The following is an 11,271-nucleotide window of genomic DNA, read 5'->3' as shown; positions in this document are numbered from 1 at the left end:
AACGATTATAGGAGCACACTATTGAATTATTTCTTTACCGCAGCTTGCACAATGGCAAAATGAGCAGTAGTTTCACCAAGGTTAGGTGTTCCACCAGCTCCTGTCAAAAATAGCATTTGGTCAAGTCCTTATATAAAATATGGTCTCCCATAGTTTGCTAGCTACAGCAGGAGCAGTAATGATGTTGAAAGAAATAAAGCAAATGTTATAAATAATACTGAAGTAGCTGAATTTGAACAAACTCCGACACCATCGCCAAAACCAACGTCAAAACCAACGCCTTCACAAACAACACCTTCAATGACTCCTGAACCTATGAAGTACAAACCTGTTCAAAAGTCAACTCCAAAACCGACTCAACATTTAAACCAGAACCTACTCCTCAATAATGTAAAATGCCCTGCGTTTCCTTACTGAAAAAATAATGTTAGTTTTATTTTATTTGAACATTTTAATTTAGAGTAAAATGACGACTAAAGTACTGAAGCAATGAAACAAAATTTTTGGTAGAATAATTAAATCAGGAGCGGTTCCAGAAGGTTTTTACGTTCATACTATGAAGGATGGTAGAGTTCAGTTTAGAAAGATAAAGCAACCATTAGATAAGAGAAGGTATATTAAGGAAGATTAAACTTCAATGAGGACAACATTGCTGAACTTAGGAAGAAGTTAGAAGAGTTGGAGAAAGGAAGAGAGTTATAAAGCAATGAATTCATGAGGTGAAAAAAGAGGTGAAAAAGAGGTGAGATTTCACCACTTCACCTAAATTTATTTTTGTGCTATGTTTTCATACGTGTGGGAGTGGTGATATCATTAATTTTTAAGTTTATTTTTAAGTTTACTGAATTTTTTATTTGGATGTAATGACGAAAACTATTGAGATAACAAACTACAACGGTCATGAGTTCAAGAATTTGTTCTTCGTTCCTCGTGAAAATACATTCTATCAGATACGAGGGAGAAAGGGTAAAGTTAGTTTGAGCGTTTATGAAGGAATGAAGAATGGAAAGTTTATACAAGCATACGATACAAACGGTAAACGTGTTTCATTAGCTTTGTCAAAACTTACTAACATTTATTTTGACAGTGACTTTGACCTATATGAAGAAGAAAGTGAGTCAGAAGATTATGAGCTGTTATATGAAGCACAGCAATGGGAGGAGTTGCAATACTTTTGTAAGTGAGAACGTTTATTTTTACATTAGTGAGGTGAAGTGGTTGGCGGCTTTGTAAATATTTAAGGTTAAGTTAGTGTTGTCGTTTGTGTTGTAAAATATACGTTAACGGTTTTGTAAAGTGTCAAATTCACAAGTATTGCGTACGGTGGAACGCAGTGCCACAGTACACGAGACTTGTATACTAACTTACCATGACATTGCAGTGAATTCTGTATATATTTGTTCGTCTTTCTTTGGATTGTCTTCGTAGATTTGAAATGACACTTGTGAATTTTGTTTGTCATATACAATTCTCACATAAAGTGTGCTCTCGGTATTTGCATATTCATCAGCATATTTTGCATAACATGAATTTATTTTATCTTCTATATTTTTTAACGCAGTCTGTAGAGAAGATGAAAGGTCAACTTGTATTAGCTCAATTTCTTCCCACATTTTTCGTTTCCCTTCAGATATATAATCTATATGAAACCTTACAATAAATGGAAAACTTTTATCTTCTACAGACACAAACTTCATTCTACGAAAGCCAATAGCTTTTGTGACAGATGGGTCTCTTAGCCATCTTAATGGGTAGTCAAAACGATAGCCTTCATGCTTTACGGTCTCTGTCTCAAACTTTTGACCGACATTAGTAAAAAGTTCATCTAATGGTTTAGTTGTAGCAACTCTTGAATTTTCTTTTTCTATTGGAAGCATATTTTATCTAGAATAAAAATGTCAAATGAAACAGCGTCTATGAGAGAAATACAACACAACCGACAACTCATTATGCAAGCTCTAAATAAGAACACAACAAACTTTTCAAACTATTCTAAGATATCTGAGTCATTGAAAGAAGGAAACTTAAAACTGACATTAAACCCAATGACAGATGAGTTTCTGTTTCAAGACAGTAAGAACCATACTGTCTGTATAAATCCAACAAAAGGAACTTTAAACGAGAAACCTATAAATGAACTTCTTTTGAAAGCAGATGTTGACAACAAAGCTGACAAAGAATATGTCATTGAAAAAGTTCAAGAAGAACATGACAGAGCAGATGCAACATATGCAACAAAAGCAGATGTTGGCAACAAAGCTGACAAAGAATATGTCATTGAAAAAGTTCAAGAAGAACATGACAGAGCAGATGCAACATATGCAACGAAAGAACATACTCATCCTGAACTAGCAGACAAAACATATGTTGACAATAAAATGTCAAGTGAAGTGACAAGAGCTGACAAAGAATATTCTAAAAAGACTCATACACATACCATTGCAAATATTACAAACTTACAAGAAACCTTAAACAGGAAAAGTGACGTTGGACATACACATACCATTGCAAATATAACAAACTTACAAGAAACCTTAAACAGTAAAAGTGCCGTTGGACATACACATACCATTGCAAATATAACAAACTTACAAGAAACCTTAAACAGTAAAAGTGCCGTTGGACATACACATACCATTGCAAATATAACAAACTTACAAGAAACATTAGAGACAAAAGCAGATAAAACATATGTCAATGAAATATTACCAAAGTTTAGTTGGAACAACAAAAAATATTGAAACTATTGTTGGTGACTTTTCTATCTATGAAGAAAACAAATATTTTAGATGGGAGTTTGTACAGTCTTTAAGAAATGGTATACGGTGTAAACTCATTCCGAAAAATAACAATGAAATGTATGTAAGCTATAAAAAGAACGATGGTACACAAGTTAAAGTTCCATTAGACAACAACTGCTACTTAAACTTCTATGGAGACGAACAAAAGAAATATTTAAGAGTTTATGAAATGGCAGATATGACATTGCCTGACCCAGCTCCAGCACCATACTATTATGACTATGGTGTTGACGTCAGAAACTACACGCAGACCCAAAAAAGCAAACATTCTATTTAGATTTTTATAGATATAAAAGATATAATGCAATAGAAAAAACGAGAATAGTATACTATTATACAGATGACAGAAATAAATATTATAGTCAAGACTTTACCTACCCTGAAAACATAAGATTATATTATAAAAAATATTCTGACACAAACCAGAAGAAACCTGAAATGGTTGCACTATATTTTAAGTTCAAAAGAGACAATCCTATAATATCTCATATGTTTGATTTCATGAACCCAGTAGGTTCTATTTACACGTCAATGGAAGCAAGAGGTCCTCAAGCAATGTTTGGTGTTGGTGCATGGGAACAAATAGTCGACAGGTTTTTGTATTGTGCAAACTCTTCAAAGGAAACAGGTGGAAGTAAAACGATTTCAGGTGAAAACCTACCTGCGCATAGTCACTACGTAAGTTTAACTACATCTCGAGAAGGTTGGCATAAGCATAGATATTGGGATTGGACAGGAATGACAAAAGGTAAAGGATATGATGTTAAAGACGACGTTAAGTTTGCTATAAATTGTTACTGGATGACACTCAGGGAGAAGGAGACCATACACATCGCGTTTCAGGATATACGCAAACAACGGGACAGAGTAAAGACTACATGCCACCTTACATGACAGTTTACGCATGGTATAGAATTGCTTAGTCGTCATTTTCAACTTCTTTAGCATATTCGTCAGGAGTTGTCTTATATTTGTTAGGAACTGTCTTTGAAAGTATACCACCTTGAACTTTGAACAAGTTTGAAACGAGGTCTGACAATAGTAGTTTTATCTTCTGCTTGCAGTCTGTACATTTTGCCATGTTTGCCTAAAACTTCATAATATTCTCTTGTATACTTTCTTCTATTTTTACGAACACGAATGCGAGTACCTGTCGAGTTCCCATTGTTGTCATAGTCAATAGTATTTTCATATGGGTCGCGTTTAGGTATTTCTATTTTTACTTTGTCGCCTTTCTTAAGTTTGAAGCCTGGCATTCTTTCTTGTTTGTCTCTTTTGACTAAACTATTAAATATATAGTCTTTCTCTAAGTCAGGGTTGTTTTTCATTTCTTCGGGGAGTGGTTTCCCAAACCTTTTTGTTTACGGCTATTGTAAATATTTAAAACTTGTCTCATCTTTGCCATGGAGAAGTGTCTGTACTTGTCGTCATATGACATTTCATCTACCTCACCACCTTGTGGTTGGTTTAAGTCTCTTAAGATTTTTATACAACTGTCAATGACACCAAGAGCAGAATGGTTTTGGTCGACAATGAAATATTGGTTTACATTTTTTGAACGCAGATAGTTTTTAATATCGTCTGATTTGAAAGAACTTTCACAGTCAGATGTCAGTTTTGTTGGATGGTATTTGTCAACGAATATTGTCAAAGCAGTTTTCACATCTAAAATATTTTTGGACTGCAATGGTATGGCTTCACAGTATCTTGTGTTTTGACCGACAAATATTAGCCAGTATGGTGGTCCATCTTCTCTATACCTCGGAATGTTTTCCAAGATATCCATAAACCAAGCATTTGGTGTTGAACTAAAGATTTTTACCATGAGTGCTTTCTTTGTTGCCTTAGAAACATAGGGGTCCTTGTTCGGATTCGTCATTTTTTACCCTGTAAGAAATGGGTTTATTTGGCGCATTAGCAGGAGTTGCATCCAGATTTTTACCCGCAGTGGGAACAATAGCCAGAGGTGCGTTTGGAATTGGAAGGAAGATTTTGAGTACATTAGGTATACTGAAAGAGAAAGCACAGCCTATTATACAAACTGTACAGAAAGGTTGGGAGGTAGCACGAGATGCAACAAATCTTATTCCAAATCCTGAAACAAGAGGAAAAGTTCAAGGATGGATGGACAATGTAGGAAGAGAAGCAGGAAACTATTATAACAAAGCAAATGACTACTATAACCAAGCAGGACACTATATGGACCAAGGTGAAAGATTCTTTAACAGAGGATATAACCATGCACAACAGTGGTAAACAACAACACAACCGCAACCGCCTCAAACGTGGGGAATGTAAATTTTTTTACTGAGATGAAATGAACAATACAGCATTGAGACAAATGGGCTCAAGATGGATTTGTCGGCTTCCAGCAGTTACACAACCACGTGTTTGTCAAGTTCTTCCTATACCTCAAGAAGTTTTAGACCGACTTAAAAAACCTAAACAACCAGTTGAAAACAAACCAAACTAAAATTTTTTACTGAGATGAAATGACCGAAGAAGTTGAAACGGTAGATTTGACACCACAAACAAAAAGTTCAGAACCATTGTCAAAACCTGTCAAAGAACTTACAGATGAAGAGAAAAATTCAATAATAGAAAGTGCCAGGTCTGGAAATGCAAACCCTAACTACAAAGTCACTTTTCATAGAAATGGAACGGCTAGTATCTCAAAAAAGAAACAGACTCTCACAAATAAAATATTGAAGTCTGAAGGAACTAAAGAGACAACAGATGGAAAAGTTTATTTCACTGACCAACAGTTCATTATAGAACATCTCATTGACTTAGAGTCGAAATATTCTAAACTTTACAACAAACACAAAAAGTTGAAAGGAAAACAAAAACAAATGGCATATGATATTTATGAAGATGTTGACGACACAACCATACCTGCAAGTGAGGTAAAGTCAGAGGAACCGAAAAGTGACGAAAAACCAATAGAAGAAGGGGAGCCAAAAACTGAGGGTAAACCAAAACCAAAGTTTAGTTTGGAAACTAAACCAACTCAACCTTCATTAGCTGGTATGGGTTGGCGTCAAAGGCTTCTGGTAGCTGGTGGTTATGTTAAGTAAAGGAAAAAACATTTTTTTATTTTTATAAAAATGCCCCCATATAGAATGGATAGAAAGTCTGCTAGAATAAAAACAGAGTTACAAAGATATGGTTGGAGAGTTTCGAAGAATTTTAAATATAGGAAGGGAAGACCCATAAAAGTCTATGACAAACTGGCTGGTCTGACCTACGAAATGGATTTGGAAACAGCACGTGCCAATTATCCAAACAGACTGGAGAGGTTAGAAGAAGAACGTCTTATGGACATGCCTTTCAATGTTACTGAGCCTCAAGTTGAAGGACACGACGGCTTTGCCAGATTCTACTGGAAACATAACGAACAGTTGCATCCTTTGAGAAGGAAAAAAGGTAGTGCAGAGGATGGTCATGCTCCCATGGAAAGAACAAGATATGCATATGAAAAGTATCGCGAAGTTAGAAGTCAAATTGGTTCAGGTCGAACCTTTACAGTAAACTTTGACGAAGGAAAGAACAAAGAAGGCTTCATGGGTGTACTTGCTGCAATTCAAGACGGAAATAAGAAAGGATACAATCTCAGATTGACCATAACAGATTTGGATGGTCACATTTACTATGCAAATGGCAATGAACAAACAGCTGCAAAACTTCTTGACGCTTTCAAGACTACAAAGAGAGAACAAATGGTTGACTCCGACTCAGACATTTTGAATGCAATTGAAGGAATTGTAAGTGTAAAGTTCGAATGGTACCAACATAACCCTCAAGCAGTCAGACAACATGCTGGATACTTCCCGTTCATAAATAAGTCTGACATTGACTTGACAAGGTATGGAATTTACAATTCAATTGAAACAATTGTCAATGAACCTTGTATTCTTACATGTCTCAGGAACTCTGGTCTTGTTACAGATGAGAAGATGAAGTATCTTGAGTCATGTGTGAAGACAAGGTACATTCTCAGAGGTCAATTGGCAAAAATTGCACCGTTGGCAAATGTCAATATCCGAGTCAACATACCTACAGCTAAAGGTTCTTCACATGACGACTATGTTGTTGAGTTCAATTTACCATGGTTGAAGATTGCAATTGTCCACAACCACTTCATGTTGAACGAAAGTCTTACAAACCCATTGTTCGGAAAAGGCAAGTGCAACATTGTCAGAGCTGTAAACATTCTTTTCGAGAAAGGTTTGTTGGAACCAATTCCAGATGACAAGCTGACAGAAACTTTTGTACCAAAAGACGAAACAAACTTTTCACTGTTAGCAAGACCAAAAGTTGTTCCAGACAAAGTTCTAGTACAAAAGAAGTACACAATTCCAAAAGGAGTTGGATTGTTCGGATACCAACCTGAACCAGAAGAACTTCCAATGAGGTTGCAAGAACTTCAAGATGCTATAAACAAACTTCCATTGAGACATCCAATTGACGTCAAATTGTATTGGAGAGCATCTGAGTTAGGTCAGAAGGTTTTATATGAAACAGGTTGCTTCGACGATGTTTATGAGATAACAGGAGAAGTTTCTCAGAAGATAAGAGACTCACTTGAATTTCCACAAACTGGACCAATTGGTTGTGACAAGTTCGACTCAGATGAAAAGATATACTATGTCGACCTTAACGCTGCGTACATGAGGTTCGTCCAATATATTCCAACTGAATTCCAAACGAAGATGGTGAGTTCCCAGGAAGGAACTATACAGTTGGAAAAGTCATACAACAACTGTATGATATTAGGAAAGCTTCAAACCCCAAACTTGCAATGACACTCAAATTGCTTATGAATTCGACATGGGGATATTCCATTAAGAAACCTCAAGAGATGAAGAGTAAACATTATGAGAAGGTCGACAACTTTGTTGAAAGGTTTTCTCCTTTTGTTTTGAAGTACGAATTCACTCAAGGTCAAAGTGGCTTAGTAACCACATTAAAACCTATTGTCGAACATTGGTCTTACCCTCAGTTCGCAAAGGCAGTCCTTGACAACTACAACAAATTCTTTTCCGAAGTCAAATCCAAAGTGAAGGTTTACTATGAGAACATTGACGCACTCATGACGAACGAAGAAGGGTACAACAAACTCATTGAAATGGGTTTAGTTGGTGAGAAAATGGGCTGTTTTAAGCTAGACAAGGTATTTTCCGAAGTTCATGTTCTCTCCAAGCGTAAGTATTGGGGTGTTAAAGAAGATGGTGAAATAGTTAAACATTGCATGAAGTAAAAAATTTTTATATTCCTTCCTAGCTAATTTCCGTTTAATTTCATGGTCGCCCTCGGAGTCTTTGAATCGGACAGGTCGAGTTACACCATTCTTGGTCTCAAACTCATATATAACCTGTTTGTCTGTATTTGAATTGGAATTCCAGTCGAAGTCTCGAGATTCAAGGCAGCCCTTCCAGAAATAGTGGTGAACTTGACCTTGGGCTTCATGACCTTGCGCAAGTAGTCTTTAACAAGCTCGTTAATTTAAATTAGGTAAACTGCCTCATCTAATGGCTCGATGTTGTCCATTGCTACTGTCAGAAAAAGTACTGCTACTGTCAGTAAAAGTACTGCTACTGTCAGTAAAAGTACTGCTACTGTCAGTAAAAGTACTGCTACTGTCAGTAGCAGTACTGCTAGGAGCAGTAAAAGTACTGCTAGGAGCAGTAAAAAGGAAAATTTGAGAGGGTTTTCGACGATAAAGTACTGCTACTGTCAGTAAAAGTACTGCTACTGTCAGTAAAAGTACTGCTACTGTCAGTAAAAGTACTGCTACTGTCAGAAAAAGTACTGCTACTGTCAGAAAAAGTACTGCTACTGTCAGTAAAAGTACTGCTACTGTCAGTAGCAGTACTGCTAGGAGCAGAGATTTTTATCGTTGTGGTCCGACGGTTAAGCCACAAACGAATGTCCGACGTCCCACCAAAAAATATTTTTTTATTTTTATTGTAAGAACTGAAATGACAGTCGAAGCAAAAACGTTCACGAACAAATCTAATGGCGAAACATTCACAAAAGGCACTTACAACGGTATTGAAGTCTTACGTAGAGACAAGGATGGTTATATAAATGCAACAAAGATATGTCAGCAGTTTAGGAAAGACTTTAGAAGGTTGTTGGAAAATAAGTCCTGGGAAGAGTATTTTGAGGCATTTTGTGAAGAATATACCAACCCGCGGAAAACAGCGGGTTGCTTTTTATACAAAATTCATGCAGGAATTCCTGATGAAATCAAACAGGTTAGAGGAATGTATGTAGACCCAAGACTCGTAAACTATATAGCAATGTGGGCTTCTCCAAAATATTGTATAGCAGTTGGAAAAATTCTGGACTCCATAGACAAGAAAGTTCATGAGAAATTAGATGAAGAAGAACTTGAAGATACAGTAGAGAATGCAAAACCTTTGTTCGAACAAGAAGTTAGAAAAATGCATGAAAAACAAATAGAACATGAACGTGAGATATGTTCTGGTTATAGAGATTCTCCATACGAACTAGACCAATGGGAACAAGAAGATTTAAAGAGAGAATTTAGAGAATATGAACTCGCTAAGATAACATTAGAAGCTGCAGAAAAGAAGTTAAAGGTTTGGGGTCGTTTTGTACAAAAATATTGTGAGTAAATGAACCATTTATTTTTGCTAAATTCAATAAAAATAAAGTTTATGTTAGAATGTTAGATCTAACATGTTTTCTAACACGTTTTCTAACATGGTCTAAAACTCTTGAATTTTCATGATTTCATCGTAAATGTTTTGTCGAAACTTCTTCGTAAATGTTTTGTCATGACTTCTTCGTAAATGTTTTGTCAAGACTTCTTCGTAATGAGTGTAAAGGACCCAAAAATAATGTTTATGTTAGAATGTTAGATCTAACATGTTTTCTAACACGTTTTCTAACATGGTCTAAAACTCTTGAATTTTCATGAATTTCATCGTAAATGTTTTGTCATGAATTTCATCGTAAATGTTTTGTCGAAACTTCATCGTAATGAGTGTAAATGACCCAAAAATAATGTTTATGTTAGAATGTTAGATCTAACATGTTTTCTAACCTGTTTTCTAACATGGTCTAAAACTCTTGAATTTTCATGAGTTTTCCCGAAATAAAAAATAAAGTTGGTTTTTTTAAAAAAAATATTTTTTTATTTTTATTGTAAGAACATGTTAGCAACAACAGCACCAAACTCGTTAGTCATGAACCCAACTTCAATGTTAGTAGAAATGAAAAGCTTCATTCCTTCTTCATATACTTTTGAGACAGAAATCCAGAAGATAAAGCAAGAACTTTTAACAAGTAATTTAGACTGTAGTGCGAAAGATGAAACAAATGAACAGTATCTTTATGAAATGCAGGATATTATTGACCATCTACCTAAACTTCCTGAAATTCAGCAACAAAAACTCACTATTCCCGAATTTGACGAAATAGAAGTCAAACCAACTGACTCAGTAGAAATAAAGAAGTTCATACGAAAGGTAAATTATGAATTCCTTGGTTTTCATTGCAACCATAAGGTTATGGACAAAGATTGCGATATGGTATATAAGAATGTTTCTGACCTTTACAAATCCGAAGAATTTAAGACCTACGACAACTTTGTTTCGTTAGTTGCAAAATGTGTTTGGGAAATAAGAGATAAAGATAGTAGGGGTAAGGTATGGAACGAACAAATAAAACCCGCTATGTTCGAGATGAAGAAAACCATTGACGCCTTGGTCATACTTGCAGGTAAGGTTTCAGAATATAACGCTAAAATGAACCCGCAATGTTCAAAATGTAAAGCAGCAATGAGGAAATATAACTACTCCGTCAAAGAGATAGAACGTATGCGAAACGACTATGCAGATTTAAAGAAAGAAGCAGAAAAACCAGCAGAAGATAAAATGAACATGTTAGCATTTCTGAACAAAAACTATCCAACTGCTGACGATTTCCTTCTATCTGACGTCAAGAAGAAGTATAAAGAAACTTTCGGTATCGTTAAAACTTTTGACATACTGACAGAAGAAATAGAAGCTACGAAATTGTTTAGAGTCATGAACCATCGCAACATATACCATGTAAAACGCTTGTAAATAGTTATGTTAGAAAACATGTTAGAAAACATGTTAGATCTAACATTCTAACATAAACATTATTTTTGCTGAATTCCGTATGAAATTTCATGAGTTTTGTATGTTTTAGACCATGTTAGAAAACATGTTAGAAAACATGTTAGATCTAACATTCTAACATAAACATTATTTTTATTGAATTCCGTATGAAATTTCATGAGTTTTGTATGTTTTAGACCATGTTAGAAAACATGTTAGAAAACATGTTAGATCTAACATTCTAACATAAACATTATTTTTATTGAATTCCGTATGAAATTTCATGAGTTTTGTGTGTTTTAGACCATGTTAGAAAACATGTTAGAAAACATGTTAGATCTAACATTCTAACA

The 11,271-nt window shown here is 35.2% G+C and overlaps 6 protein-coding genes and 3 pseudogenes across 9 annotated transcripts, besides 2 other annotated features; 8 read left to right on the top strand and 1 right to left on the bottom strand.

Moving 5' to 3' along the window:
- Positions 1-1,347: part of a mobile genetic element that runs on past the window's edge.
- On the top strand, positions 864-1,184 carry TVAGG3_0456000 (uncharacterized protein; the record flags this gene model as incomplete). Its single annotated transcript, XM_051234836.1, has 1 exon — positions 864-1,184. The coding sequence occupies one exon, from the start codon at positions 864-866 to the stop codon at positions 1,182-1,184; it is 321 nt and encodes a 106-aa protein (XP_051104566.1).
- A 17-nt stretch (positions 1,348-1,364) lies between the features above and the next one.
- On the bottom strand, positions 1,365-1,877 carry TVAGG3_0455980 (uncharacterized protein; the record flags this gene model as incomplete). The annotated part of the gene is made up of 1 exon (XM_051234835.1): positions 1,365-1,877. The coding sequence occupies one exon, from the start codon at positions 1,875-1,877 to the stop codon at positions 1,365-1,367; it is 513 nt and encodes a 170-aa protein (XP_051104565.1).
- An 18-nt stretch (positions 1,878-1,895) lies between these two features.
- On the top strand, positions 1,896-2,886 carry TVAGG3_0455970 (annotated as a pseudogene). Its single transcript has one exon. A coding segment is annotated over exon 1 (991 nt).
- Positions 2,887-3,619: 733 nt separating this feature from the next.
- Positions 3,620-11,271: part of a mobile genetic element that runs on past the window's edge.
- TVAGG3_0455960 lies at positions 4,698-5,099 on the top strand (annotated as a pseudogene). The gene has a single exon. A coding segment is annotated over exon 1 (402 nt).
- On the top strand, positions 5,119-5,274 carry TVAGG3_0455950 (uncharacterized protein; the record flags this gene model as incomplete). Its single annotated transcript, XM_051234834.1, has 1 exon — positions 5,119-5,274. The coding sequence occupies one exon, from the start codon at positions 5,119-5,121 to the stop codon at positions 5,272-5,274; it is 156 nt and encodes a 51-aa protein (XP_051104564.1).
- TVAGG3_0455940 (phage tail repeat-like family) lies at positions 5,294-5,878 on the top strand (the record flags this gene model as incomplete). Its single annotated transcript, XM_051234833.1, has 1 exon — positions 5,294-5,878. The coding sequence occupies one exon, from the start codon at positions 5,294-5,296 to the stop codon at positions 5,876-5,878; it is 585 nt and encodes a 194-aa protein (XP_051104563.1).
- TVAGG3_0455930 lies at positions 5,924-8,061 on the top strand (annotated as a pseudogene). The gene has a single exon. A coding segment is annotated over exon 1 (2,138 nt).
- TVAGG3_0455920 (uncharacterized protein) lies at positions 8,574-8,741 on the top strand (the record flags this gene model as incomplete). Its single annotated transcript, XM_051234832.1, has 1 exon — positions 8,574-8,741. A coding segment is annotated over one exon (168 nt), but the record flags the coding sequence as incomplete, so codon positions are not given.
- Positions 9,986-10,900, top strand: TVAGG3_0455910 (organellar and viral DNA polymerase type B; the record flags this gene model as incomplete). Its single annotated transcript, XM_051234831.1, has 1 exon — positions 9,986-10,900. One exon carries the CDS (start codon positions 9,986-9,988, stop codon positions 10,898-10,900), a length of 915 nt encoding a protein of 304 aa, XP_051104561.1.

Source organism: Trichomonas vaginalis, chromosome V (assembly GCF_026262505.1).
Source record: "Trichomonas vaginalis G3 chromosome V, whole genome shotgun sequence".
Classification (NCBI taxonomy): Eukaryota; Parabasalia; order Trichomonadida; family Trichomonadidae; genus Trichomonas; species Trichomonas vaginalis.
This window is presented reverse-complemented; position numbering and strand designations above follow the sequence as displayed.